This window comes from Pristiophorus japonicus, chromosome 3, assembly GCF_044704955.1.
Source record: "Pristiophorus japonicus isolate sPriJap1 chromosome 3, sPriJap1.hap1, whole genome shotgun sequence".
Taxonomy (NCBI): domain Eukaryota; kingdom Metazoa; phylum Chordata; class Chondrichthyes; family Pristiophoridae; genus Pristiophorus; species Pristiophorus japonicus.
The window spans coordinates 154,106,740-154,130,471 of NC_091979.1; the positions used below are offsets into that span (position 1 = coordinate 154,106,740).

The 23,732-nt window shown below is 45.0% G+C and overlaps 1 protein-coding gene across 4 annotated transcripts in view; it reads left to right on the forward strand.

Annotated features, from left to right (window-relative positions):
* plcl1 (phospholipase C like 1) overlaps positions 1 to 13,975 on the forward strand; it is a 506,974-nt gene extending 492,999 nt beyond the window's left edge. For all 4 annotated transcript variants that reach the window (XM_070875920.1, XM_070875921.1, XM_070875922.1 and 1 more), the window contains one exon: positions 13,440 to 13,975. In XM_070875920.1, coding sequence (XP_070732021.1) covers positions 13,440 to 13,613 — 174 coding nt within the window. In that variant the 3' untranslated portion in view covers positions 13,614 to 13,975. The remainder of the gene's footprint in view (positions 1 to 13,439) is intronic.
* The last annotated feature ends 9,757 nt before the right edge of the window (positions 13,976 to 23,732 follow it).

The window sequence follows — 23,732 nt, forward strand, 5'->3', positions numbered from 1 at the left end:
AAGACCCTTGGATGTAAGCCATCAGGTCCAGGGGGCTTGTCCGCCTTTAGTCCCATTATTTTACCTAGTACTATTTCATTAGTAATAGTGATTGTATTAAGTTCCTCCCTCCCTATAGCCCCTTGATTATCCCCTATTGGGATGTTTTTAGTGTCTTCTACCGTGAAGACCAATACAAAATATTTGTTCAACGTCTCTGCCATTTCCCTGTTCTCCATTATTAATTCCCCAGTCTCATCCTCTAGGGGACCAGCATTTACTTTAGCCACTCTTTTCCTTTTTATGTACCTGCAGAAGCTCTTACTATCTGTTTTTATATTTTGTGCTAGTTTACTTTCATAATCTATCTTCCCTCTCTTTTTTTCATTTTTTTAGTTGTTCTTTGCTGGCTTTTCAATGTTTCCCAATCCTCTGGCCTCTCACTAGTTTTAGCCACATTGTATGCCCTTGTTTTCAATTTGATACCATCCCTTATTTCCTTAGTTAGCCACGGATGGTTATTGTTATGTATGAATAAAGAGTCAGACTGAATTCTTTGAGCTCAAAGTAAAGTGTGACCTTAGTCTTTTATTTCAGGTCTCCAGAGTGCCTCTCCAGCCTGTGAGGCCTCCTTAAGTATCTGCGCTCCCAAGGGATTATGGGATCCCTTGGGACTCTAGGGGATGAGCTCTCTGGTGGCTGTACAAGGTATATACAAGTTTACATATATAACAGTTCTCTCTTCACATTGGGATATATTTTTGTTGCGAGTTACGAATTATCTCCTTAAATGTCTGCCACTGCTCATCAACCGTCCCATACTTTAATCTATTTTCCCAGTCCACTTAAGCCAACTCTGCCCTCAGGGACTGAGGGGGAGACACTGGGCCCCTGGGGGGAGGCTGAGGGGGGACAGGGGGAGAGGCTGGGCCCGGGGAGTGAGACACTTGGCCTGGGCCCTGGGGGGAGAGGGGGGAGGTACGGCCCCGGGGGGGGGAGGGGCGGAGATGGAGGGACAGGGGGAGTCTGAGGGTGGAGAAGGACACTGGGCCCTGGGGAGAGAGAGAGGGACTGAGGGGGACAGGTGGAGAGGCTGTGCCCTGGGCCCCCGGGGGGAGAGAGAGGGACAGGGAGAGAGAGAGACACTGGGCCTGGGCCCCCGGGGGGAGAAGGAGAGGGGGTAGGCACGGCCCCGGGGGCGGGGGGGGAGGGAAGGAGGGGGCGGAGAGGGAGGGAAAGGGGGAGACTGAGGGTGGAGAAGGACACTGGGCCCTGGGGAGAGAGAGAGGGACTGAGAGACAGGGGGAAAGGCTGTGCCCTGGGCCCCCGGGGGAGAGAGAGGGACAGGGAAAGAGAGAGGCACTGGGCCTGGGGGAGAGGGAGGGACTGAGGGGGAGACACTGGGCCCCCGGGGGAAGGCTGAGGGGGGACAGGGGGAGAGAGAGACACTGGGCATGGGGGAGAGGGAGGGACTGAGGGGGAGACACTGGGCCCCCGGGGGAAGGCTGAGGGGGGACAGGGGGAGAGAGAGACACTGGGCATGGGGGAGAGGGAGGGACTGAGGGGAAGAGGCTGAGGTGGAGACACTGGGCCCCCGGAGGGAGGGGGCTTAGGCTCCCCTAACAAACCCCTGGGAGTTTACCCTCTTCTCATAAAGGGAACAGGCCCAATCCCCCCTTCTCATAAAGGGGACAGGCCCAATCCCCCCTTCTCATAAAGGGGACAGGCCCAATACCCCCTTCTCATAAAGGGGACAGGCCCAATCCTACCTTCTCATAAAGGGGACAAGCTCAATCCTCTCTTCTCCCTATTTTCTATGTTTCTATAGAGAAAGCAGGAAAGGGGTACTGAGGGAGTGATCAGCCATGATCTTATTGAATGGTGGTGCAGGCTCGAAGGGCCGAATGGCCTACTCCTGCACCTATTTTCTATGTTTCTATACCTTTTTTAGTCTCCTTTATTTAAGCTTAGGGCACTGGTTTGAGATCCAACTTTCTCACCCTCCAACTGAATGTTATGGTCACTCATTCCTACTTACGAGATTATTTATTAATCCTGTCTCATTACGCAGTACCAGATCTAAGATAGCCTGCTCCCTGGTTAGTTCCGCAACATACTGTTCAAGAAAATTATCCCGGATACACTCTATGAACTCTTCCTCAAGGCTACCCTGGCCAATTTGCTTTGTCCAATCAACATGATGATTATTGCTGTTCCTTTATTACAAGCCTCCATTATTTCTTGATTTATACTCCGTCCAACAGTGTAGCTACTGTTAGGGCCCCTATCGACTATGCCCACCGGTAACTTTTTCCTCTTATTATCCCTTAACTCCACCCTAAATGATTCAACACCTTGATCTTCTGAGCCAATATAGTTTCTCAATAACGCACCGATCTCATCCTTTATTAACAGTGCTACCCCACTTCCTTTTTCTTTCTCTCCTTCCGAATTGTCAAATACCCCTGAATATTTAGTTCCCAGTCCTGGTCGCCTTGCAACTACATTTCTGTAATGGCTAACAGATCATACCCATTTGTATCTATTTGTGCCGTCAACTCATCTATTTTGTTACGAATGCTACGTGCATTCAAATAAAGAGCTTTTACATTTGTTTTTTTTACCATTTTTTCCTGCTTTGACCCCACTTTCTGATTCACCTTTATGGGACATTCTGTCCCTACCTGTCACGCTCTGGTTTCCATTTCCCCCAGTGCTACCCTGCTCTATTGTCTTCTCCTTATTCTTTGAATTTTTAAATTTTCACTAACCTAAATCCTTCCCCCCGCCCCACTAATTAGTTTAAAGCTCAAAATTGGCCAGGAGTTGCTCTATTTTTTTTTGGAGCAACTTGATTTTTCTTGAGTATTTTAAAAATCCCCATTTTGCACATTCAATTTGCGCCAGTGTAAGTGAGTTAGTTACGATTTTTTTAGTTTAGTTTAGTTTTTCTCAAGAGGGAGCGTTACCAGCCACCTACGCCAGTTTTGGACATTTAGGCAACTTTGGCCAGCTAATAGTTACTCCAAATCTACTTAGGCCAGCGTATGTGGCCACTTCAGAAAACCCTTGCAGAAAGTTAAGAAATCAGCGCAGGTAGATACATCGGAGGCCAGCAGAATTTAATGACTTGACTAAAGAATGTGAATAGGATCAAACAGCTATACACGACATCATATGACAAACTTCGCAAAGTTAATTTACTATACAACAGATGCATTCATGGAAGCTTTTAAACTACAAAAATAAAAGAAGTAAAAGATAGTTGAATTAAATTGCCCTAATGTCACAACTAATTTAAACAACTATTTGTTTGCAATGATTATACTGGGCCAAAATTGAGCCCATATTATCAAAATAAAGTCTACTTCAATAAATAAGATATTCTCTCAGTGTTCCTCCGTCACTTATGTTCTTCTGTCACAATAGCACCAGGTGAATAGGCTTGACAAATGGTCACCACTATTCACAAGAGACAAAACATATTTACATATTTTTTTCAAAATATCCAAAAGTCCAGGAAAATGACAAGCCATTAAGAAAGTTCAAAAATAGCTACAGTGCGTAAAATTTCAAACCTGAGGTCGATCGCACCGGGAGGCCACTCGGCCAGGGATAGGGGCGGGCATCAGGTCCCACACACACAGTGGCTGCAGCACGCACACAGAGAGGCTGGGGGCGAGGAGCTACTGCACATGCGCGGACACTCCACTGCGCATGTGCAGATGTCCCAGCACTGTTTTCAGCGCAGGACGCTGGCTCTGCCTCTGACCCGACTGGCCACACTGCGCGAAGACCGAGGAGAGGCTGGACAATTTTTTTCGGCGCACTTATCAACGGAGAAAAGCGGCACATCTCCGGTAAGTGCGCTGAAAAAAGGGGTGGGCCAAATTTGAGCCCTACAGCCCTAGTTATTTGATTCGTCAGGACCCTAGTCCCAGCACGGTCTCAGTGGAGCCTGTCCGAACGGAACACCTCCCTCTTATCCCAGTACTGGTGCCAGTATCCCACAAACTGAAACCCATTTCTCCCACACCAGTCTTTGAGCCATGTGTTTAACTCTATGCACATTTGCTCGTGGCTCAGGTAGTAATCCAGAGATTATTACCTTTGTGGTTCTGCTTTTTAATTTGGCCCCTAGCTGCTCATACTCCCTCAGCAGAACCTCTTTCTTGGTCCTATCTATGTAGTTCGTACCCATGTGGACCACAACAGCTGGATCTTCCCCTTTCCATTCCAAGTTCCTCTCCAGCCCTGAGGAGATGTCCTTAACCCTGGCACCAGGCAGGCAACACAGCCTTCGGGATTCATGCTCTCGACTGCAGAGAACCTTACCTATCCCCCTAATGATACTGTTCCCTATCACTACAATGTTTCCCTTTACTCCTCCCACTTGAATGGCCCCCTGTACCCACTTGAATGGTGCTGTGGTCAGTTTGCTCATCCTCCCTGCAGTCCCTGCTCTCGTCCACAAAGGGAGTAAGAGCCTCAAACCTATTGGACAAGAGCAAGGGCTGAGGCTCCCCCGTCACTCCAGCTTGATTCCCCATACCTTCCTCACTCGTAGTCACACCCTCCTGTCCCTGACCATGGATCGAATTTGAATTAGTTACTCTAATTGATGTGACTAGCACCAGATTCCAGCTCATCGACACAGAGCCGAAGATCCTCGAGCTGCAGACACTTGCTGCAGATGTAGTCGCTGTGGACCTCTATTGCGTTCAACAGCTTCCACATGTTGCAGCAGTGGCACATCGTCTGCCCTGCCATCTCTAATGTATTTAATGAATTAGATTTAGTTTTTTGTTATTAATCCTGGCCCCTAATCTAAGGCCCTTAATTTAAAGCAAGAAAAGAGAGAGAAAAATTCACCGACCAATCACTTCCTTGCCTTCCTGTGACGTTGAATGTAGTCGCCCTGTTCTCCTTTGTCGCCCTCTCTTACCTGCTCACGGCGCTGCTCTCTGCGGTGGCTAGCTGCTCGCACTTTTATCCCTGCTGCCGGTTGGTGCTCCCTCACAGGTCGGGTCGCGAAGGCGCTAAACCTTTACAAATCTCTGGTTAGACCTCAGCTGGAGTAATGTGTACAATTCTGGTCACCACATTTTAGGAAGGATGCCAACGCCCTAGTGAGGCTATAGAGGAGGTTTATCAGGATGGTACCAAGGATTAGAAAGTTCAGTTATGTGAGCAGATTGGAGAAGCTGGGATTGTTCTCCTTGGAACAGAGATGTTTAAGGAGAGACCTAATAGAGGTATTCAAAATTATGGGGGATTTTAATAGAGCAAGTAGGGACAAACTATTTCCTCTGGAAAGATGGTTGCTAACCAGAGGTCATAGATTTTAAATAATTGGTAAAAGAACTAGATGGGAAATTAGGGGAAATTTCTTCACACAGAGGGCTGTTAAGATCTGGAATGCACTATCTAAAAGAGTGGTGGAATCCGATTCCGTAGAAAGTTTCACAAGGCAATTGGGCATGAACTTGAAGAGGACGAATTTGCAGGGTTATGGGGAAAAAACTGAGGTGTGGGACTAAATTGGACAGCTCTTTCAAAGAGTTGGCACAGTTGTGATGGGCCCAATGGGATCCTTCTATTGTGTTGTAAGGTCCTATGATTCCATGAGTGAAAATAAATAAACAAATTTTAATTTACAATGAAGAGTTAATGCATTGAAATTTACAATAAACACTAAATTTTGATCAAGGGCTACAACTTCATTGTATATGTGATATTATTTCTCATTTAAATAATAAATTACACAAACACACAATACACATACATACTTAAAAATAGAAACATAGAAACATAGAAAATAGGTGCAGGAGCAGGCCATTCAGCCCTTCTAGCCTGCACCGCCATTCAATGAGTTCATGGCTGAACATGAAACTTCAGTACCCACTTCCTGCTTTCACGCCATACCCCTTGATCCCCGAGTAGTAAGGACTTCATCTAACTCCAATCCGCCTGCAAGCTTCTTCTCGTACTCCATTTTCCCTGTCCTAATCAAACCCTTTGTCCTCCTCTGCTGAGTTCTAAATTTCTCCCAGTCCCCAGGTTCGCTGCTATTTCTGGCCAATTTGTATGCCATTTCCTTGGCTTTAATACTATCCCTGATTTCCTTTGATAGCCACGGTTGAGCCACCTTCCCTTTTTTATTTTTATGCCAGACAGGAATGTACAATTGTTGTAATTCATCCATGCGGTCTCTAAATGTCTGCCATTGCCCATCCACAGTCAACCCCTTAAGTATCATTAGCCAATCTATCTTAGCCAATTCATGCCTCATACCTTCAAAGTTACCCTTCTTTAAGTTCTGGACCATGGTCTCTGAATTAACTGTTTCATTCTCCATCCTAATGCAGAATTCCACCATATTATGGTCACTCTTCCCCAAGGGGCCTCGCACAATGAGATTGCTAATTAATCCTCTCTCATTACACAACACCCAGTCTAAGATGGCCTCCCCCCTAGTTGGTTCCTCGACATATTGGTCTAGAAAATCGCATCTGTTCTCTACCTGTAAGTGTCCTATGTTAATGAGTTTAAACAGTCTGAATCCAGTTCCTTGTGAGCATAAATCTACAGTATAAGACTGGCTCTAATTTGGCATTAATTGACAATGTCACTCAGACAGGCCTATGGACAGTTGGTGTAGGGAGTGGAAAAGTGCCATTCTGGTGCAGGAGGAGTTACTCATTTGAGGAGGGGCTGAGGCATATTACTGTGGCAGAGAAAATGCAGCTTTAGTTGGCACCTACCTGTGCTTTACTTTACCCGGGGGTGATTGTTGTTAACACTGAGTGGATGAAGTGGAAATTGCTTTATGCCTAGCACAAAACATTCTTGACCTTAATGAGCACAAAAAAAATTACTGACAGAAATCCAGAAGTTTATGAATGTAAACCGTTTCTTTTACCATTGGATACTATGAGGCTGATCTTTATGTACTGGTGTAAGTTCTAAAAGGTTAAGAACTGGTACAAGTCTCACTAGAATGGTAATGTGCTAATGGCACTGAATTTTTCACGGTCAGAGCATTTTTTCACAAAGGAAAGGGCAGATTTGAACCCGTGACGTGAAGTAACTTAGTGGTGGGCCCAGAAAATTGCATGTAAGTCAAATGAATAGGCTCGAGACAATTGTGGGATAGAAATCTTACAGCCTTTAGCAAGGCATCTCAACTCATGGGCAGCTTTTGGCTGGGGGAGGTAAGTGAAGAAGTGACAGGTAAAAATGAGGGGTAAAGAAACCCAATACCCTGTTTGATTATTGCTGAAGTAGTTGTGATGTTGCATGAAGTGGTCATGGGGAAAGATATCCCTGTTTGCCACTCCGTGATGCGATACTGATAGGTCAACAGTGTGGCATGCCTGCAAGGGGATGGAGACAGGCTTGGGTCATGCAGTAAATCTCTCAGCCCTTGAATTTCTTTAGGCACACAGATGAAGACTGGAAAATATCACCCACACTCCTCCTTGTTTGACTATCAGAAAGCATAATAGAAAGCTGTGCCAGAGCTCCTTTCTCAGCTATTTTCCCTTCACTGGCACCTCAGTGGCAATACCTCAGAGTAGGAAGTTAGCCGAGTTGTGGGTTACAACCAATGCTCTGTAATTTTTTGATATCGGACTGCTCATCGTCATTAGGATACAAACAATATAACAATCTCTTAACACAGCAGTAACCTCATCATCATAAGCAGTCCCTCGAATCGAGGATGACTTGCTTCCACGTCAAAAAGTTCACAGGTGTTTCAATGAAGGACCTAAAATTCAGGTCCCGACCTAAATCTTGAAGGGTGGAAGATGCCTGTGCATGGATTGTTTTAACGTGGGGTGGCCGTTGCACACCAGCCACCACACGGGCTTGACAGAGCTAGGTCTTGGTCCAGTGGCAAGGATTAACCAAGACGACTGGAGAACAGCTCTGCTGCACGGACCTATTGTGCACACACATCGCAGTGTGGGCTAGCCCATGCTGTCCCTGGGCACTCGCCTCTTCTGGGCTCTGAACTCGTGCCTCTCCTAGGCCCCGATCACATCTCTCTACAATATCTCGCCGTTCCTTCGCCCGACCTCGCCACTCCTGCCCACGCTCCAATCACCAACCTGGATCTTGGTGGTGTCCCTCATCACTGCCATTGCTCTCCTACTCCAGCACGTGCTGTTCCCTGGAGAGACAGAGCGGGAGGTCGAGGAGGCATCGGAGAGGTGGAGCAGCAGAGTCGGGAGGCCTACAAAAGGCCCATCAGTCGGGAGGCACCAGAGGGAGGTCGAGGAGACGTCAGAGAGGCGGAGCAGCAAAGTTGGGAGGCCTACAAAAGGCCCATAGAAACATAGAAAATAGATGCAGGAGTAGGCCATTCGACCCTTCGAGCCTGCACCATCAGTCGGGAGGCGCCAGCGGGAGATCGAGGAGGCGTCGGAGAGGCGGAGCAGCAGAGTTGGAGGCCTACGAAAGGCCCATCAGTCGGGAGGCGCCAGCGGGAGGTCGAGGAGGCCCAGCCAGTGCAGCTGCAGCAGGGAGGCAAAAAAGAAGTAGAAAGAAATCGAAAGGTGACGTCACAACCAAGGGGGTAAGTGATTGGCTGGTGATTGGTAAGTAGCTTTTCTTTTTTCTTTTCTTTATCAGTAAGTAACTGTTAGCATTGTTGTTGCCAAATTAAGTTAATCTAAGAGTTAAGACATGGCAGGTGAGCTCGGACACGTGTTATGCTCCTCCTGTAATATGTGGGAAGTCAGGGGCGCTTCCGGTGTCCCTGATGACTACGTGTGCAGGAAGTGTATCCGCCTGCAGCTCCTGACAGACCGCATTGCGGCACTGGAGCTGCAGGTGGATTCACTCTGGAGCATCCACGATGCTGAGAATGACGTGAATAGCATGTATAGCGAGTTGATCTTACCCCAGGTAAAGGCTACACAAGTAGACAGGGAATGGGTGACCAACAGGAAGAGCAGTGCAAGGAAGGTAGTGCAGGGACCCCCTGCGGTCATCCCCCTAAAAAACAGATACACCGCTTTGGGAACTGTTGAGGGGGATGACTCACTAGGGGAGAGCAGCAGCAGCCAAGTTCATGGCACCGTGGGTGGCTCTGCTGCACAGGAGGGCAAGAAAAAGAGTGGGAGAGCTGTAGTGATAGGGGATTCAATTGTAAGGGGAATAGATAGCCGTTTCTGCGGTCGCAACCGAGACTCCAAGATGGTATGTTGCCTCCCTGGTGCAAGGGTCAAGGATGTCTTGAAGCGGGTGCAGGACATTCTGAAAAGGGAGGGTGAACAGCCAGTTGTCGTGGTGCATATAGGTACCAATGATATAGGTAAAAAAAATGGGATGAGGTCCTTCGAGACGAATTTAGGGAGTTAGGTGCTAAATTAAAAAGTAGGACCTCAAAAGTAGTAATCTCAGGATTGCTACAGTGCCACGTGCAAGTCAGAGTAGGAATCGCAGGATAGCTCAGATGAATACGTGGCTTGAGGAGTGGTGCAGAAGGGAGGGATTCAAATTCCTGGGACATTGGAACCGATTCTGGGGGAGGTGGGACCAGTACAAACCGGACGGTCTGCACCTGGGCAGGACCGGAACCAATGTCCTTGGGGGAGTGTTTGCTAGTGCTGTTGGGGAGGAGTTAAACTAACATGGCAGGGGGATGGGAACCTATGCAGGGAGACAGAGGGAAATAAAATGGAGACAGAAGCAAAAGATAGAAAGGAGAATAGTAAAAGTGGAGGGCAGAGAAACCCAAGGCAAAAAACAAAAAGGGCCACATTACAGCAAAATTCTAAAGAGGCAAAGTGTGTTAATAAGACAAGCCTGAAGGCTCTGTGCCTCAATGCGAAGAGTATTCGGAATAAGGTGGATGAATTAACTGTGCTGATAGCAATTAACGGATATGATGTAATTGGCATCATGGAGACATGGCTCCAGGTGACCAAGGCTGGGAACTCAACATCCAGGGGTATTCAACATGCAGGAAGGATAGACAGAGAGGAAAAGGAGGCGGGATGGCGTTGCTGGTTAAAGAGGATATTAATGCAATAGTAAGGAGTGCCATTAGCCTGGATGATGTGGAATCGGTATGGGTGGAGCTGTGGAATACCAAAGGGCAGAACACGCTAGTGGGAGTTGTGCACAGACCACCAAACAGTAGTAGTGAGGTTGGGGACAGCATCAAACAAGAAATAAGGGATGTGTGCAATAAAGGTACAGCAGTTATCATGGGCGACTTTAATCTACATTTTGATTGGGTTAACCAAACTGGTAGCAATGCGGTGGAGGAGGATTTCCTGGAGTGTATTAGGGATGGTTTTCTCGACCAATATGTCGAGGAACCAACTAGAGAGCTGGCCATCCTAGACTGGGTGATGTGTAATGAGAAGGGACTAATTAGCAATCTTGTTGTGCAAGGCCCCTTGGGGAAGAGTGACCATAATATGGTCGAATTCTTTATTAAGATGGAGAGTGACACAGTTAATTCGGAAACTATGGTCCTGAACTTAAGGAAAGATAACTTTGATGTTATGAGGCGTGAATTGGCTAGAATAGACTGGCAAAGGACACTTAAAGGGTTGAGGTGGATAAGAAATGGCAAACATTTAAAGATCACATGGATGAACTTCAGCAATTGTACATCCCTGTCTGGAGTAAAAATAAAACGGGGAAGGTGGCTCAACCGTGGCAAACAAGGGAAATTAAGGATAGTGTTAAAACCAAGGAAGAGGCAGAAAAATTGGCTAGAAAAAGCAACAAACCTGAGGACTGGGAGAAATTTAAATTCAACAAAGGAGGTCTAAGGGTTTAATTAAGAGGGGGAAAATAGAGTATGAGAGGAAGCTTGCAGGGAACATAAAAACTGACTGCAAAAGCTTCAAATATGTGAAGAGAAAAAGATTAGTGAAGACAAACGTAGGTCCCTTGCAGTCAGAATCAGGTGAATTTATAATGGGGAACAAAGAAATGGCAGACCAATTGAACAAATACTTTGGTTCTGTCTTCACGAAGGAAGATACAAATAACCTTCCGGATGTACTAGGGGACAGTGGGTCTGGTGAGAAGGAGGAACTGAAGGATATCCTTATTAGGTGGGAAATTGTGTTAGGGAAATTGATGGGATTGAAGGCCGATAAATCCCCAGGACCTGATAGTCTGCATCCCAGAGTACTTAAGGAAGTGGCCCTAGAAATAGTGGATACATTGGTGATCATTTTCCAACAGTCTATCGACTCTGGATCAGTTCCTATGGACTGGAGGGTAGCTAATTTAACACTTTTTTAAAAAAGGAGGGAGAGAAAACGGGTAATTATAGACCAGTTAGCCTGACATCAGTAGTGGGGAAAATGTTGGAATCAATCATTAAGGATGAAATAGCAGCGCATTTGGAAAGCAGTGACAGGATCGGTCCAAGTCAGCATGGATTTATGAAATGGAAATCATGCTTGACGAATCTTCTGCAATTTTTTGAGGATGTAACTAGCAGAGTGGACAAGGGAGAACCAGTGGAACTGGTGTATTTGGACTTTCAAAAGGATTTTGACAAGGTCCCACACAAGAGATTGGTGTGCAAAATCAAAGCACATGGTATTGGGGGTAATGTACTGACGTGGATAGATAACTGGTTGGCAGACAGGAAGCAGAGAGTTGGGATAAACGGATCCATTTCAGAATGGTACACAGTGACTAGTGGAGTGCCGGAGGGCTCAGTGCTGGGTCCCCAGCTCTTTACAATATACATTAACGATTTAGATGAAGGGATTGAGTGTAATATCTCCAAGTTTGCAGATGACACTGAGCTGGGTGGCGGTGTGAGCTGTGAGGAGGACGCTAAGAGGCTGCAGGGTGACTTGGACAGGTTAGATGAGTGGGCAAATGCATGGCAGATGCAGTATAATGTGGATAAATGTGAGGTTATCCATTTTGAGGGCAAAAACACGAAGGCAGAATATTATCTGAATGGCGGTAGATAGGAAAAGGGGAGGTGCAACGAGACCTGGCTGTCATGGGTCATGAGTCATTGAAAGTTGGCATGCAGGTACAGCAGGTGGTGAAGAAGGAAAATGGTATGTTGGCCTTCATAGCTAAGGGATTTGAGTATAGGAGCAAGGAGGTCTTATTGCAGTTGTACAGGGCCTTGGAGGTCTCACCTGGAACATTGTGTTCAGTTTTGGTCTCCTAATCTAAGGAAGGACGTTCTTGCTATTGAGGGAGTGCAGCGAAGGTTCACCAGACTGATTCCAGGGATGGCTGGACTGACATATGAGGAGAGACTGGATCAACTGGGCCTTTATTCACTGGAGTTTAGAGGATGAGAGGGGATGTCATAGAAATGTATAAGATTCTGATGGGACTGGACAGGTTAGATGCGGGAAGAATGTTCCCGATGTTGGGGAAGTCCAGAACCAGGGGACATAGTCTTAGGATAAGGGGTAGGCCATTTAGGACTGAGATGAGAAGAAGCTTCTTCACTCATAGAGTTGTTAACCTGTGGAATTCCCTGCCGCAGAGAGTTGTTGATGCCAGTTCATTGGATATATTCAAGAGGGAATTGGATATAGCCCTTACGGCTAAAGAGATCAAGAGGTATGGAGAGAAAGCAGGAAAGGGGTACTGATGGAATAATCAGCCATGATCTTATCGAATAGCGGTGCAGGCTTGAAGGGCTGAATGGCCTACTCCTGCACCTATTTTCTATGTTTCTATATCCCCACCAGTACTGTAAGCCAGACATGAGACTCCCAAAGCAAGCGCTCTACTCGGAACTCATCTACGGCAAATGAACCAAACGCGGGCAAAGGAAACATTACAAAGGACACCCTCAAAGCCTCCCTGATAAAGTGCGTGCGACATCCCCACTGATCTGGGAGTCCCTGGCCATAGATCGCCCTAAGTGGAGGAAGTGCATTCGGGAGGGCGCAGGCAGCGGAAGGTGCGTGCGGCAAACCAGGCTCCCTGCCCACTCTTTCCCTCAACGACTATCTGTCCCAACTGTGACAGAGACTGTGGTTCTCGTATTGGACTGTGCAGCCACCTAAGAACTCATGCTAAGAGTGGAAGCAAGTCTTCCTCGATTCCGAGGGACTGCCTCTGATGATGATGATGATGATGACCCCAGTGTACCCAGAAGGAGCAGCATGTCGGCCTGGCCCAGCAGGCTGAGCGACCCCCCGGCCTGCGAGCACCATCGGAGCAGGCTGGGGAGTGGAAGGAGCATCATGGCGGCATACCACTCCAGGGAGTATCCTGTAATGTGTCCCCCATAACACTGAACAAGCAAGGAAGTTACATAGAAAACAACAATTGTATTTTTCCGTTTTTCCTCATGACTCGTTTTCTATAAATGTTGACAGATACACACTTTTTTATCATTTGGTTGGGGTTAAAAATTTTGGCAGATGAACATGTTTGTAAACATGTTAAGATATTAGTGAATGAATATAACCATATTCCTTTGATATATGCAGGGCCAGGCGGATTTATTGAAAAATGCTAAGAATGAGGCGCTGGAGAACATGAAGCAGATCCAAACTGCTTGTATCTCATGTGGACTGAGCAAGCCAGGACCAGGAAGTGCAGAGGTGAAGTCCAAACAAAGTCTTCGGGCAATACAGGAGAAAGAAAATGGAAAGCTTGCATAATTCCCAAACCAGCCCCAGTGGCTTAATTATGGAGTCAAAGTTACTGGTTGTAATTAACCAATTTATTCCCATGGATGATACCGAAGATACTAACATTGCCTTTTGGAGAGCATTTGAAAGTACACTCCGAACTGTATTTAAAGAAAAAAATGTGATCGTATCTATCACAATAAAATAGTTCAAGGAATACGTTATAAAAGTGATATTTTTAATATTCCTATAACTGCCCTTGATCCTGCATTGTAGCTCATTTAAAACAAAGGAAAAGAGCACGGACTGAGAAAATCACAATTGGCATGCACTTTTCTTAAACACATAATTTAAAAATGAATAATGTAATCAGCTTTTTAAATACATTTTAATATGAGCAAGCATATTGTACTGCACATGTTTATGTTATGCATAATAGTATTTTTCTGCTGTGAAGCTATTGTATGTAAATATTGCTTTTATTTTAAAAAAATCTGTTCATATATAGGTGAAGACTTGCTTCAAAATTATATTCTGAAACATCCTACTGACTCACTTTATAAACAGCTGAGAAACTGAAAAGAGTTTAGATTCTGAATTCAGAAAATATCAAATATTAATTCTTAACACTAAAAGATTTTTTTTACCAAAGTAGAGCAGAAAGTGTAGTTTACTCGAGTAACTCCTTAAGGAATATGGACACAACTTTGCAACAGATATAAATTGGAACAGGATGAAAGAATTTCAGTTATTTCCCTGAAATGTTGAGAGGTAAGTAATGTTTTATGATGCTGTGCATGCTCTCAATTCATTTTCAGGTGCCGTAATTACCCTTGGAAATTTTGAAATCCCTCAATGGCTTACCAATTTTGTCCAGTGACTGCCTGAGCCATACAGGAACCAGGAATATCCTTGATTCACTCCTTGGTCAGTGCTGGGTTACACTACCTCAGCTGGGGCCTCGGTGTGGGTAAAATTGGCCAGAGTTTGCACTATCCAGTTACCCTGACAGAATTTTGTGTGGATTATTTGTGGAAACAGGATTAGGATCAGTTTTAATGTATCCAGCAGTGAAATAGTCTGCCGATGCTCACTGTCAAGCACCACACAGTGAATAAGAACATAAGAAATAGGAGCAGGCGTAGGCCATTTGGCCCCTCGAGCCTGCTCCGCCATTCAATAAGATCATGGCTGATCTGATCATGGACTCAGCTCCACTTTCCTGCCCGCTCCCCATAACCCTTCACTCCCTTAACACTCAAAAATCTGTCTATCTCTGCCTTAAATATATTCAGACCCAGCCTCCACAGCTCTCTGGGATAGAGAATTCCATAGATTTACAACCCTCAGAGAAGAAATTTCTCCTCATCTCAGTTTTAAATGGGCGGCCCTTTTTCTAAGACCATGTCCCCTAGTTTTAGTTTCCCCTGTGAGTGGAAATATCCTCTCTGCATCCATCTTGTTGAGCCCCCTCATTATCTTACAAGTTTCAATAAAATCACCTCTTATTCTTCTGAACTCCAATGTGTATAGGTCCAACCTACTCAATCTATTCGCATAAGTCAACCCCTTCATCTCCGGAATTAACCTAGTGTACCTTCTCTGAACAGCCTCCAAGCATATCCTTCCTTAAATACAGAGACCAAAACTGTACGTATTACTCCAGGTGTGGCCTCACCAATACCCTGGACAGTTGTAGCAGGACTTACCTGCTTTTATACTCTATCCACCTTGCATAAAGACCAACATTCCATTTGCCTTCCTAATTACTTGCTGTATCTGCATACTAACTTTTTGTGTATGATGCACAAGGACGTCTAGGTCACTCTATACTGCAGCACTTTGCAATTTTTCTCCATTTAAATTCTAATTTGCTTTTCTATGATTTCTGCCAAAGTGGATAACCTCACATTTTCCCACATTATACTCCATCTGCCAAATTTTTGGCCACTCACTTAACCTGTCTATATCCCTTTGCAGATTTTTGGTGTCCTCACAATTTGCTTTCCCACCCATCTTTGTATCATCAGCAAACTTGGCTACATTACACTCGGTCCCTTCATCCAAGTCATTAATATAGATTGTAAATAGTTGAGGACCCAGCAGCGAGCCCTGCGGCACCCCACTAGTCACTGTTTGCCAACCGGAAAATGACCCATTTATCGCGACTCTCTGTTTTCTGTTAGTTAGTCAATCTTCTATCCATGCTAATGTATTGCCCCCAATCACGTGAGCTTTTATCTTGTGCAGTAACCTCTTATGTGGCATCTTATCGAATGCCTTCTGGAAATCCAAAAACACCACATCCACTGGTTCCCCCTTATCCACCCTGCTCGTTACATCCTCAAAGAAATCCAGCAAATTTGTCAAACATGATTTCCCTTTCATAAAACCATGCTGACTCTCCTTGATTGAATCATGCTTTTCACGCTACTGCTTCCTTAATAATGGACTCCAGCATTTTCCCAACGACAGATGTTAGGCTAACTGGTCTATAGTTTCCTGCTTTTTGTCTGCCTCCTTTTTTAAATAGGGGCATTGCATTTGCAGTTTTCCAGTCTGCTGGGACCACCCCAGAATCCAAGAAATGTTGGTAGATTACAACCAATGTATCCACTATCTCTGCAGCCACTTCTCTTAAGACCCTAGGATATAAGCCATCAAGTCCAGGAGACTTGTCTGCCTTTAGTCCCATTATTTTACCTAGTACTACTTCATTAGTGATAGTGATTGTATTAAGTTCCTCCCTACCTATAGCCCCTGATTATCCATGAATGATAGCAAATTGGCTGAAGCAGAAACAAATTTCAGTCAATGTCTTCAAGAGAGATGGGGAGAGAAGAAAATTCAAAATAGAAAATAAATTGCGTGAAATCTTTTTGCAAATGTCTGATACAAAATGGATATTTTCAAGGTTGCAAAAGCTGACCTTGCATTTATATATGAAGTTTCAAAATAAATGGTTTCCTCAAAGGGTAAGTATTTAGTCACGATTACTCAAGAGAGAAAAAAATTGGCCAATAATGAAATGGAAAAAACACAGGTTTCCAAATAAGATACGCATATATTAAGGCGAATTTTCCTCTCATGGCCTCACAGCTGCAATGCTAATTGAACTCTATACTTGGCGATCAGAGCTTGAAACAGACCCTTTGGGGCAGTGTATTCCTTATGTTGTCTCGTAGAATCAGGGATAGAGGCTCCCCTGTACCATCCAAGTGCAATCAACCAATGGATGATCTTGACATTTTTTGTTGTTGATGCAGTTTGTGAAGATCTTTTTGGCCTTGGCCTTCTTATCTTCCCCAACAGAATGGTAATGCCAGGGTCAAGCTGAACACACAAGGCAGAAAATTGGTGAAAGGTGGGTGGGGGGAGTAGCAGCTGAACAATGAAAATGACATTCTGGTCCATCTAGCTTGTCCCACAAAATTACGATGCCTTGTGCTTCATATATATAGACTCTGCACCCCTTGTGGTGTCCTAGGAGAGGCCAAAAAAAGATAAAAGCCCAGGCCAATTAGGGAGAAAAAAATCTGGGAAATGCATCTCTGACACCCTTTAGATGATTGAAGCTAGTCTAGGAGATCCACTCTGGTCCTGATAGTGTGATGCAGTACCTACCTTTTTATAAGACATGATCTCCACCCATGCCAGAAACAAGTCCAACTCTTGCTTGAAGGAATTTAGAGAATTGGTGTTCACAGCACGAGCGGCAGCCTTTTTCAGAGGCCCACTATTCTCTGGGAAAGAACCACCTCCTGCCATCTAACCTAGATCTGGCCTTACACAACTTAATGTTGTGACCCCTGGTCCTCCCTAACCTATTCAGTTCAAACAAACTGTCTACTCAAACACAGTCTATTCCCTTCCATCACCTTATAAACCTCAATAAAAATCACCCCCAAGTCTACATTTTTCTAAAGTGTAGAGTCCCAGCTCTTTTAGCCTATCTTGATAATTAAGATGCTTCAAATTGGGAATTATGGGAATTAATCTTGCGGCCCTCCACTGCACTCTTTTCAAAGCATTAGTACCATCCACCATGTGAGTAGACCAAATCTGGACTCAGTATTCTAACTGAGACCTGACCAGGGTCTTGAACAAATTTTGACCACCTAGTTAACCCACTGAGCCAAAGCTTTATTTACTTAATACTTGATGCAACTGGACAGTCTCTGTTAACAATATATTTGTTGTCGTGTGGCATCAAGTTGGACCAACACATGGAGGTGGCATTCCACAGAGCCTAACTTTTAGTGCACTGATTAATATGCTTGTATAAAATGCCATTGCTCATTCTTTGCAAGAATGACATTTGATGAAGAAAATTGGTTTTACCCTCTCGAAAGCTGATTTTTAGATTTCAAATGGAGAGGTAGTGGTAACTCAAACAAGCACTGGTTGAAGACTAGGAAATATATCAGCTGCAGGACATACATGATCAAGGTAAAGAGCAAAAAAATTGTATTTATCAAATACAGTTATATAAGAAAGGCAAGTTTTGCAAGAGTTAATTTCCTCTTCAGATGAGACGTTAAACCGTGGCCCCGTCTGCTCTCTCAGGTGGCTATAAAAGATCCCATGGTACTATTTTGAAGACGAGCTGGGAGTTATCCCTGGTATCCTGGCCAATAATTTTCCCTCCATCAAAACAGATTATCTGGTCATTATCACATTGCTGTTTGTGGGAGCTTGCTGGGCACAATTGGCTGCTGCATTTCCTACATTACAACAGTGACTACATTTCAAAGGTATTTCATTGGCTGTAAAGCGCTTTGGGACTTCCTGAGGTCATGTAAGGCACTATATAAATGCAAATCTTTTGCAATTTAGTAATCTTCGGCATTTTCTACCCCAGAGGGCCTTGGATGCTCAGTCGTTGAGTATATTCAATACTGAGATCGCTAAATGTTTGGACACTAAGGGAATCAAGGGATATGGGGATAGGGCGGGAAAGTGGAGGTGAAGTAGAAGATCAGCCATGATCTTATTGAAGGGCGGACGGAGCAGACTCAAGGAACATGTTGGCCTACTTTTGCTCCTATTTCCTATGTTAGATCTTGTACACTTCCAAATAACACATTTTTGGTCAGGGATGGTTTTCTAAACTATATTACAGTCATTAAAGATCTGTCCTCAATAAACTGCATTCATGTGTCACTGCTTGCGGTCACTTGCTACAAATACCACAGTACCTCTTTTATAATATACCATTTCTTTATTCTCCAATTTTTTGCACTTTGTTTATGTTTTTCAGGAAAATCCATGCAGATGTTCTTCAGTCTTGCTTTAGTATAGATTTCACATGCTGCTATTCAGGTTGGCCCTTTGTATACAGACTCTCCTTCAAAGTACGAATTTAGTAAATTTAATGATTGTTATTGACTAAGTGAAAAATTCAGCCATAAAATATCTTTCCATTCATACTATTTTCTGAATAAATTTTAAATCTTGATTTTTTTTTTCATTTGGAGTAGCTATGCAAATGTTCAAAGGGTTAACGCAGGATTTGTAACACCTTATGAAGTGGACAGCTTTATACATAGAATCACAGAGTGCTACAGCACAGAACCAGCTCATTTGGCCCATAAAGCCCGTGCCACTGTTTTCATCCCATGAGCCATCTAGTCGAATCCCAACTGCTCATTGCAGGCTTCATTGCCCATTAGCAAAGTACATTGTACCACGAAAACAGTCATTAAACCTACTCCCCTTTTTTAACAAAGAGCACTGAACACTATAACATTATCTGGTTTCTGCCCTTTGTCTAATTACACAAGATTTTAAAACTAAAACTAAGGCACAAGAATTGTTCTGTTTACTATGTGTGCAGTGATATTGTAAATGCATTTAAAGAAAACATGTTTCTGATGCAACCAGATCAATTGTTCATCCTAACTTCTTAATGTATCAATAATCATCCGTTTTACTGCCGATAGCAATAGGACTCGTGAATTAATATTTTTGTACTTTCTGAGAGCAATGCCAACTTCAGAGGTACGTTTGGTAGCACATGTTGATTTAGCAATCAGAGAGACTCTTAACACCTGTGTCTAGACATATTTCTTCATCTGTTTTATTTTTAACAATGATTGTCAGTGAAGATCTATACAGATTTTCTGACAATATTATTCATGGACCTAACACCATAATTATCATATATTTTGAGCAATTACAATAAAAAACTTTAGCATAACTGCCATTTGTTTGATAAGGATCCTGTGATCTCACATGGGAGGAGATGGCCATGAAAGCATTGAGAATTCATCCAAAATCCATCTGCCTGAATTACTGATATTTTCATTTCGTATAGCTGCAGAATTAATTAATAGTTGGTGGACAACACCAATATTTCTACTCTTAAGTAGTTTTAAATGAGATGTGTATTAACTGGTAATAAATGCAAGGTGGCATAGCTTGAGTACAAAGTCAAATTGAAAGCAGTCACGAAGAGTACGCATATTTGAATTATTGCTGCAATTATATAATGTCATTGATCTGTGATTATTTAATTTCAATTTCTTTTCTGTAGCCCATTCAGCAGTGTGTGTAGCAATTGATATGTTTCAGGAATTTTTCTATAATAGGATATAGTGTAGGTATGTGGCATATTTGCCTATTTTCTTTCCTCCTCCAATACTTGCAGAGCTCACAGGATAACACAAACATACAGCCATATGGATCTATTTTACATTTTCCTTCCAGCAAATCTTTATTTCTTGTGATTTTTATGAAAGCAGAAGCTGATGTGCAAACACAAGCTCATCTTCCCAAGCATCTACTAAATGCTTATTTAATTCATAATAAAGTAGCTGGGTAAAACTAAAGCAAACGCTTAATCAGAAATCTGCCTTATATTCTAGTTGCGAGCGGTTGCATCTTTAGATGTCAGGAAAATAGTTCTTAAAATACTCGCAAATTATGTATATACTATTTTATGGCAACTTTTGACTACTAATGAATAGTCACTTTTAGATCAAAATGGTAACAACTCTGAAAACAAGGTTGTTCTGTACAACTTGGGATGTCTGGCATTGTAACTAAGTGAGCTCATTATTGTTTTCTGCTGAGCAATACTAGATCAGAAATTGTAGCAGTATTCGTGTAATTGAGGGCTAGTGTTGTGTGGCATCTGCAGAAATTATAGGATGCTTAATGCACTTATCACATATTACCGTGGATAAATTTAATAGCATGAGTTGTTTCTAGAACCTAGCCCAGTTGTTATGTTATGTCTAAAGAAATACCCAGGTAAACAATGCCCTCTAATGTTACATCTCTGTTGTACTGATTTGTCGTTATACAAATGAACAAATTGTGAAAGAATGTGACTTGTAAATTATTGTTTGCAATGACATTTGTTGGTGTTTACATGGAACTCTGTTTTACAAACTCACTGAAATTGTAATATGTTTCTGTTACCAAAACCTACAATAACAAAATAAATGTTGTATCTAAATTTTGAACACAAGCTTGTTACCCCATTTTTTTTAATGGTGATATGCTGATTTTAAAGCACTGATTATTAAATTAAATATGTTGTTTAATTATTTTAGACTTTGAGGATATTGTCATGTTGATTCATGAGTCATGGATAAATCATTGGGATTACAAATGTTAGCAGATTTGCATAGTGAAAGAAAGAATTTACATTGATATGAGCACTTTCATGCAAAGGCACTTACCAATTAATTACTCTATTTTTGAAATACAGTCACTGTTATTTGGCCCTGTCTGCTCTCTCAGGTAGACATAAAAGTTCCCATGGTATTATTTTGAAGAAGAGCAGGGGAGTTATCCCTGGTGTCCGAGCCAATATTTATCCCTCAATCAACATAACTAAAACAGATTATCTGTTCATTATTACATTGCTGTTTGTGGAAGCTTGCTGTGTGTAAATTGGCTGGTGTATTTCCTACATTACAACAGTGATTATACTTCAAAAAGTACTTCATTGGCTGTAAAGCACTTTTGGATGTCCGGTAATTGTGAAAAGCGCTATATAAATGTAAGTCTTTCTTTTATAGGCAAACAGAGCAACCACTTTGTGCATCGCCAAGTTCCACAAACATCAAATGAATAAATGACCAGATAATGTGTCTGTGGTGGTATTGCTTGAGGGAAGAATATTGACCAGCACAATTCCCTGCTCTTATTCAAATAGTGCCACGGGATCTTTTAAATCCATATAAGCAGGCAGTTTGTGTGTCAGTTTAACGTCTTATATTGTTAGTGCTGTCTCTTTTAGATAACACTCCTTCAAAATGACACTGATTGGTTAACTATATTCATCAGCACGTAAGACACAGAGTTAGAGATCCAAACAGATATTCACGATTATTCCCCTCAGTTAATGGTTTGATCCAATCTAAAATCTTTCATCCAGCAAAAAAAGTCGGTCATAATAGGGGTGGAAGTGGGGGTGGGAACAGAGTGACCGTCACTATTGGGATGAAAGTGGAGGCAGGATGGAGTCTCTGCCGCTGTCAGTCATCAGCGGCGGTCTGGTGATGTCATCGGCTGGTGCGTCACAACATCTCTCCCCTTCAGTTAAAGGGGAAGGTCACTGCGAGCTCTGCATGTTTTTAAGTTAGGTCCACTGAGCCACCAGAGAGGGTTTTGGCCGGGCCAGCGGACTGGTCCCAAGGTGGGATGCCAGGCTGCCTGGCCCTGCTGAACCTGGGCATAATTGTCGGGCCGACCTGGCAGTCGGTTGACAAAAAAAATAAGATGGCGTCATCAGCAGCGCCATCTCTCCTTTAAGGGCGGCCACAACGCTGACCAACAAGGAGTGCGCCGACAGAAAAAGCTGTCGGGGGCACTGATCAGCGGCCGCAAGACTTTTTGAAGTGAATTTCCCTCCCGGGGCGGTTCCGTTGTGTGCGCTCTGATGACATCTCAACAATGCATCAGCAGGAGCGGGGCGTAAGTGAGGGGAGCGGGGCTGAGTGAGGGGAGCGGGGCGTAAGTGAGGGGAGCGGGGCGTAAGTGAGGGGAGCGGGGTGTAAGTGGGGAGAGCGGGGTGTAAGTGAGGGGAGCGGGGCTGAGTGAGGGGAGCGGGGCGTAAGTGAGGGGAGCGGGGCGTAAGTGAGGGGAGCGGGGCGTAAGTGAGGGGAGCGGGGCGTAAGTGAGCGGAGCGGGGCGTAAGTGAGGGGAGCGGGGCTGAGTGAGGGGAGCGGGGCGTAAGTGAGGGGAGCGGGGCGTAAGTGAGGGGAGCGGGGTGTAAGTGGGGAGAGCGGGGTGTAAGTGAGGGGAGCGGGGCTGAGTGAGGGGAGCGGGGCGTAAGTGAGGGGAGCGGGGCGTAAGTGAGGGGAGCGGGGCGTAAGTGAGGGGAGCGGGGCGTAAGTGAGGGGAGCGGGGCGTAAGTGAGGGGAGCAGGGCGGAGTGAGGGGAGCGGGGCGTAAGTGAGGGGAGCGGGGCGTAAGTGAGGAGAGCGGGGCTGAGTGAGGGGAGCGGGGTGTAAGTGAGGGGAGCGGGGTGTAAGTGAGGGGAGCGGGGCGTAAGTGAGGGGAGCGGGGCTGAGTGAGGGGAGCGGGGCGTAAGTGAGGGGAGCGGGGCGTAAGTGAGGGGAGCGGGGCGTAAGTGAGGGGAGCGGGGCGTAAGTGAGGGGAGCGGGGCGTAAGTGGGGGGAGTGGGGCGTAAGTGAGGAGAGCGGGGTGTAAGTGAGGGGAGCGGGGCGTAAGTGAGGGGAGCGGGGCGTAAGTGAGGGGAGCGGGGCTGAGTGAGGGGAGCGGGGCGTAAGTGAGGGGAGTGGGGCGTAAGTGAGGAGAGCGGGGTGTAAGTGAGGGGAGCGGGGCGTAAGTGAGGGGAGCGGGGCAGAGTGAGGGGAGCGGGGCGTAAGTGAGGGGAGCGGGGCGGAGTGAGGGGAGTGGGGCGTAAGTGGGGGGAGCGGGGCGGAGTGAGGGGAGCAGGGCGTAAGTGAGGGGAGCGGGGCGTAAGTGAGGGGAGCGGGGCGTAAGTGAGGGGAGCAGGGCTGAGTGAGGGGAGCGGGGCGGGAGTGAGGGGAGTGGGGCGGAAGTGAGCGGAGCGGGGCGTAAGTGAGGGGAGCAGGGCTGAGTGAGGGGAGTGGGGCGTAAGTGAGGGGAGCAGGGCTGAGTGAGGGGAGTGGGGCGGAAGTGAGGGGAGCGGGGCGGAGTGAGGGGAGTG